We start from the raw sequence: 7024 nt of genomic DNA on the forward strand, positions 1-7024 counted from the left end.
ACTCTGTCATTGTGCTCCTTGGGGATGTGTGTACACACGATCATAGAAAGGCTTGCACAAGAAGATTCCTAGAAGGGCTATCCGTTGTAGCCCCAAACTGGAAACAACCCCAATGCCCTCAACAGGACAATGGACTGTCTCTGCAGGGCTTTGGGGCCACAGTCGGACAGGAGGGGCCTGATGTGTCTATTTTTTTAAAACAGCTTCACTGAGATGTAATCGCATGCCACACAGCCATTGTTTTCAGTGCACTTCCACACGTACAGCCACCACCAGCCATTCAGCACCTTCCATCACCTCAGAAGGAGCCATGTACCCTTTGCTGTCCCATTGTCCCTCCTCAGCCCTGGCAACTGCTAACCCACTTTCCATCGCTATGGACTCCCCTGTTCTGGACACCTCAGGTACATGGCACCGTGGCTGTGTGGCCCTGGCAACTGGGCTCTCTCACGCAGCATGGCATTTTGGGGGCTACCCCACGTTGTGGGGTGCTGGTGCTGAGTCGTCTTCCCTTGTGAGATGTACCACATCTTGTTATGCACGTGTGGCTGGGCATGGAGGACCGGCACACATGCACAGGTGGGGGTGGGAGAGGCACATGTGGGCAGGTGGGGGGTTGCTTTCCCCTTTGGGATGCTGTGGACAGTGCTGTGTGAACATGGGGTGCACTGCGCTTCCCCTTCTCTTGGGGAGAACGTAGGAGTGGCACTGCCCGGTCATGGGGTAACTCCACATTTGATCTGGGGAGCCACCAGACTGTTTCAATCGTAGCTGCCGTTCCCACCATTACCATGGGGTCCAAATTCATGGCTCTGGCCATCCCAGTTGGTGTGGAGGCCATGAGTCCTGAGGGAGGCACCGGGGCACCTGTGTGATGGGCAGCAGGTGGCAGGTGAGCACTGGATATCTCCTAGGAGGGTGTCCCCACTGCACACTTGGCCACTGCCACACTGCCCTGCAGGGCTTCTGTGCCCCTCTGGGATCTGGGCCACAGGCCTGTCCATGAGTGGCTGCCCCTGACCCACTGGTCCCTCCCACCCAGGAGTGGTCTCCAGGCTCCCCTCCCCACCTGACCCCAGCCCTGATGCCCACCCCGCCCTAAGGTTCTCCCGGTTAACACTGAGGCCAGGTGCCAGCTAAGGTCACGGTCACTGACAGAGTGGCTGTCTGTGTCAGTGGGCCTCCTTCTCAGACGCGGCGTGGAGCCCGGAGTACTCGCGAGGTCGGTCGCCTCTGGGTGGGCCGGCTCCGCACGCCCGATTTTTCACGCGGCCCACACCTCGAACACAGTCACTCCGGCGGGCCTGCTGCCCCCTGGGGGCCGCGGCCGAGTCTCAAGGGCTCGTTCGGCCGCGGGGCGCCCTCTAGGGGCCACCACTGGGACACACGGCCTTTGTGTGAATGAACTTGGAAAGACGACCCGGGAAGGTAAAAGGAAGTTCTGACTTACTACTGAGCGACCACTGTGTGTCTGGCATGGCTTAATTAAGCAGGACAGGCGTGACATCAATTAATGCCCCAACAGCCCTGCGAGCAGGGATGGTGGCCATTCCCAAATTACAGGTGAAGAAACTGAGGCACAGAGGGGTGAGATAGCTTGTCCAAAAGAAGTTGTCTTCAGAAGTCCTGGGGGTTTTCAGATGGCGTTAGAGTAATGCCAGGCAGCCTGGGCCACTGCCCCACAAGGACTAAGTTCTCTGATAGGTATCAGCACCCCAGAGCCATCCACCAGCACACTTGTCATTCCAGAGGGCCTGGCATAGGCGGCAACCCCATAACCCTCCCCTGGTGTGTCCCTCCCATAGGGTCGGGAGGCTTTGGGCCAGGTATGCCCTCTTGGGCCATGCCACCTCTTTGAGACCAACTCAGATGGTGGGACCCCAGAGTCCCCAGCCAAATGGTTCTGAGCCCACCTCCCCGGGCTGCACAGCCTCCCCCAGGCGCTGGCAGTACCACGTGGAATGGAGGTGAGCCGAGCAGGCCCTGATCTTGCACCTGATGTGCAGGTGTGTTTGTCAGGGTAGGAAGCTGGAACTTGTCTGGTTGAAGGTCCATTAGGTTGGTTGGTAACTTGTTAAATATTGGACATATGTGAGTACTGAAAAGTCAGGGAGCCTGGCTGGCACAGGCCTTACCCATGCACAGCCATCTGTCCCCACATCATGACTCGGGGAGCAATGAGGGGCCTAGTCAGGGGCAGACCCTGTCCGGGGAGCTGGGAGTATAGCAATCAACAAATAGCAGGTGTCCAGTCCCTTGGGAGCCCCAGGCTGGGGACACACCTTTGGGAAGAGCTCAGAGTTTAGGGTGGCTTGGGGAGGTGGGGCCCCTGCGGGACTCTCAGGTCTCCCCTCCTGAGCTCTCACTTCCTTGCACAGACCTCAGGGCTTCAGGGGCAGACCTCACAGTCTGCCTCCCTCATCCTTTCAGTCACCTTGGGTAGCATGTTGTGGAGGGGACAGATGAGAGGGAGGGAACGAATGAACCAGTGAATGGATGGATGGGTGGGTGGGTGAGTGAGTGACTGAAGGTCTCACACTTGGGCTGTCTACCGCTCTCAGCACTGCTGGTCCCTCCTGCAAAGTTTCCATTAGCATATGTGTGAGATGAAAAGGTGAAAGGGTTGTGGTCAGCAACTGCAGATCCAGTCACAATGAGGTCATCACTAACCGTCAGGGAGGGGTGCGTGGTGAGCACATAATGCAATATACAGATGATGCATTATAGATGTTATTAACCAATGGCACCGAATAAATGTAAATAAATAAAAAAAGAACAGACATGGGGGTGGCCAGTTTGCTCAGTGGTTAGAGCACAGTGCTCATAACACCAACGTCACTGGTTCGAATCCCACATAGGCCAGAGAGCTATGCCCTCCACAACTAGATTGAAAACAACGACTTGACTTGGAGCTGAGCTGCTCCCCTCACAACTAGATTGAAAACAACTTGACATGGAGCTAATGGGTCCTTGAAAAACACTGTTCCCCAATATTCCCCAATACAAATTTAATTTAAAAAAAAAACCAAACAGACACGGAGACACACAGAGGAGGCAGCCCCCTGAGGACGGAGGCAGAGATGGCAGTGATGAGGCCAGCAGCCCAGGAGGGCCATGGTTGCCAGCAGCCCTGGGAGCTGGGAGAGCAGCTGGCACAGGCCATCCCTCGGAGCCTCCAGGAGGATCCAGCCCTGAGACACCTTCCTCTTGGGCTTCCTGCCCCCAGAACTGTGAGCCACCCAGTTTGTGGTTATTAGTTACAGCTGCCCCAAGAGACTAATACATGACCCACCATCAGAATGTCGTTACCTGTCCCTCTCACTATCTACTCTCACCCCAGCCCTGAATATTCCAGACTGTTCTAGAACCCCCGCCTATCACTTTGCAAGCCCAGGGCACATGCCCCTGTCCCCAGCCTGGCCTCTGAGAGAGCCCGGGAGGGAAACGTTTACCTGAGAAGGCAAAATGACATTATTTCATTTAAAGAGGAAGATGGGACTGACATGCATTTTTGCGTTTTTATTTCTGAAGCCAGTTTCTATATGTGTGTTCTCAGTGTCTGTCATGGAGAACACAGTGGGCAGCCGCCTCACAGAAACAAGAACACCATTTACACAATGGCCCGCAGGCTGGACAACAAAGCTTGAATGTGCCCAGGGTGCCTGACACAATGGTGGGGTCAACCCTTAGGCTGACCGGTGAAGTGGGTGTCATTGCCCTCTTGCAGATGGGGAAACAGAGGTGGCGATGTGACCTGGCCTAGAAGAGGCTTGTCAGGCGCAGAGCCAGGATCTGTGTCTGCGTTGTGCAGTTCCCAGGGAGCCCACTTTCTCACGGCCACACAGCAGACCCAGTCCTGCACTCTGTCACGCCTTGGTGAGGGCTGGAGGCTGAGGGTCCATTACCTGCTTGCTCCTGATTCACCCTGTCCTGAGCCCTCGGCTGCCTCGCTGACAATGATCCAGGAGGCCTTGGCACAAAGGGACTGCCACTATTCTCTGAGCCTCCTTGGCCGCTGTTACCCTTCCTGGGGGCCCCTGGCATTTCCAGCCAGTGGTGTTCCTGAAAATGCATTTCTGACAGACGACACATGGGCTGCGTGCTGGAAGCCAGAGCCGCTGGTACCCATGCCACAGCTCCCCTGAGGGGTCCACGGCAGCCTTCAGAATCACTTGCTTGGCACAGAGCCAGCCCAGTGGAGGCCCCACAGTGCCCAAGCATGTGTGAAGGTGTACAGTTTGCAGGCATTCTGAGACATAAGCACAAAGACCCTGTCACAGTCATCCAAGCAACGCCCACAGCAAAGCTTGGGAAATAAAGTTAGCAGAACAGATGCTGACCGGGCACCTCCCCGAGCACGGCATGTGCCAGCTGCCAGCAGCAGCAGGTGGGCACGAGGCCTCTGACAACAGCCCTGCTGTTTGCCAACAGCCAAGTGAGCTGGCCAGGACAAGCCGTGGATGAAGGGGCCTCCCTGCAGCCTGGGACAGTCACCCTTTCCTTGGGCATGCTGCCACCTGCCGTGTGGGGCCCTGTGGGCAAGCCTGGGGGGCGGGGACCCAAGCTGCAGGGGCTCATGAGAAATTGGTGGCACATCTTCCAGCAGGGCCTCCATGGCCAGCACTGGGGACACTGGCTGGGAGACTCAGCAGGTCTCCTCCCCAAGCCTGTCCAGGCTACACAGGGAGACCCAGGTATCCGGCTGTGGCCCTGGGGGCTGGACAGGCCTGGGGAACGCGTAGCCATTTGCCAGCGACGTGGGTGAGCACGCCTCCTCCGAGTCCTTGAAGGATGTGACCTTGGTGACATTGGTCTTGGCACGCCACTTTTTCCACTCCCTGTGGATTCTGGACACCTCCTGGCGTGAGTGGTCCGTGGCTAGGACATAGATAATGGGGTCAGCCACACTGCTCACCGTGGACAGGCACAGGGACACCACGGACACCGTGCACACTCTGACTTCGAAGTCACACACGCAGAACTTGTCCCCTCTGTAGTAGGAGAAGGCGGCAGCTTTGACCAGGAGCAGCACGTGGTAGGGCGCGAAGCACAGCAGGAAGATGCCCACGACTGCAGCGGCCGTGCGCCTCACACGGGCCTTGGAAGCGGCACTCAGGCCCTCGCTCATCTCCACGGTCCTCAGCACGCGCTGGTTGGTGAAGGCGATGATGGACAGGGGTACCGCGAAGCCCGCGGCGAAGCGCGCATAGTAGTAGCGGGCGGTCCGGCCATCCATGGGCACCGTCTCGAAGCAGGTGTCCCTGTGCTCCATGTCAAACACCGGGTAGTGGACCAGCCCGACCAGAAGGAAGGCCGACGCGCACACGAGGATGGCGGTCTTCTGCCGCCGGTGGCCGCGGCTCTCCAGCGCATACACCACGGCCACGAAGCGGTCGCAGGACACGCAGCACAGCAGCAGGACGCTGACGTACAGATTGCAGAAGAAGATGTAGGCCGTCACCTTGCAGGCCCACGGGCCCAGCGTCCAGCGGTGCTGGTTCTGCACGTACAGCGCCCAGAGCGGCAGCGTGCTGGCGTACAGCGCCTCGCACAGCGCCAGGCCCGACAGGTACACGGCCAGCACGTTACCCCGCAGCGCCCGCCCCAGGGCCAGCCAGCCGGTCAGGCAGTTGGCGGGCAGCCCCAGCGTGCACACCGCACAGTACAGCGTCACCACGAAAACCCTGCTGTCTTCAAAGGGCACGCTGCAGTTCGTGGGGTCCACGCTGGGGAACAGAGGCACAGGGACAGCGGGGGTCACCAGGGTGGCGTTCCCTGCGGGGCAGAGACAAGCATGAGGATGGGTGTCCCTGGGGACTGCCTGGAAGGGACTTTACGGCACTAAGAGGATAAGGTTCTCGGTCCCTCCACACCAGACACGCCAGGAGCTTCAAATGCCCAAACGGGTTCCTCCGAGGGCTCCTTAGACCTTTGATCTACAACCCGATGGCATTGTAGCCACAGAACACAGGCTGTGCCACACCGAGTCCTTGCCACTTGCTGAGGTCATTTTCCAAAAGGCGTGTTTGCATAGTTGAAAAGAAAGTTTCTTCTCTAACTGCTGAGTGATGGCTCTGTTATGCAGTCTCCACAGAGTCTGAGGTCACGTGACATAGGTGACGCCTGTCTGTGCTCAGGCTGTCCCCACCTGGACAGTTGGCTCTGCCCTCCGTCCCCTGCTACCACGTGAGGCCTCCCTGGCTCCCAGCATAGTCCCATCTTACCAGCCCCATGGACAGTCACACACTTGGGGGTAGAGGGGTGGGGGGTGGTAGACAGAATCCAAAATCCAGGTAGGGATCTCTGTGGAGCAACTCTGGTTCCCCCTGTTCCCTACCGCCCCATCAACACTGCCCACCCTCTGCACTGGCTACTGGGCTCTGATTGTAGTTTAGTCCCATGCCACCTGCTCAGAGCCACACATGGCAGCTGGGCACTCGGCCTCCGGCTCCACCTTCCTATGCCAAGTGACCAGTCCTGGCTGTGCCGGTGAAAGCCTGCCCACTTCCCCACAGGTGGCCTCCTTCCTGAGGTGGGGTCAGAGGATTCCCCCAGAAGGGGAGAGAAGGCTCCTGTGGGGCACATGTGAGAGCTCTGTGGCCGGGCACTGGGTTTCTCACAAGAAATGGAGCTACGTGAGTTCCAAATGGACACCCGAGCCTCTGGCTCTCCTCTCAGCCCCAATTCTGGTCTTTCTGGCTCCTCAGAAGGACAAGAAACGGGTACTTCCCAAACTCTTGATGGGATGGAAAGCCTGTGGCTTTATTATTTCTGAGTGTTAATCTATATTTGAATGCTAATTTTTTATGTAATTATCCCCATTCTGGGACAAAGTACATTGTGCAGAAATTCTTACAGTCTCCCTCCTAAGTGTTTAAACTCAAAGGAGGTATGGGGTGGGGGTGGCTCTCTCACCTGACATACTCGCAGGCCCCAGTGTCACGGTGGCTCCACAACAGCCTTTCCGGTGCACGTCACAGGGCACGTCACGTCCTGTTGCTCCTGTTGAGAAGGTCACTCAGAG

The 7024-nt window shown here is 57.7% G+C and overlaps 1 protein-coding gene across 1 annotated transcript in view; it reads right to left on the reverse strand.

Annotated features, from left to right (window-relative positions):
• Positions 1-3504: 3504 nt before the first annotated feature.
• Positions 3505-7024, reverse strand: part of GPR132 (G protein-coupled receptor 132) — an 8927-nt gene continuing 5407 nt past the window's right edge. The window contains exons 2-3 of the mRNA XM_019747269.3: positions 6916-7024; positions 3505-5775 (exon numbers count right to left, since the gene is read on the reverse strand). The exon at positions 6916-7024 is cut by the window's right edge and continues 8 nt beyond it. Coding sequence (XP_019602828.3) covers positions 4646-5775; positions 6916-6922 — 1137 coding nt within the window. The 5' untranslated portion in view covers positions 6923-7024 and the 3' untranslated portion in view covers positions 3505-4645. The remainder of the gene's footprint in view (positions 5776-6915) is intronic.

This window comes from Rhinolophus sinicus, chromosome 3 (genome assembly GCF_057876585.1).
Source record: "Rhinolophus sinicus isolate RSI-liver-muscle chromosome 3, RSI-T2T, whole genome shotgun sequence".
In the NCBI taxonomy this organism is placed as follows: Eukaryota; Metazoa; Chordata; class Mammalia; order Chiroptera; family Rhinolophidae; genus Rhinolophus; species Rhinolophus sinicus.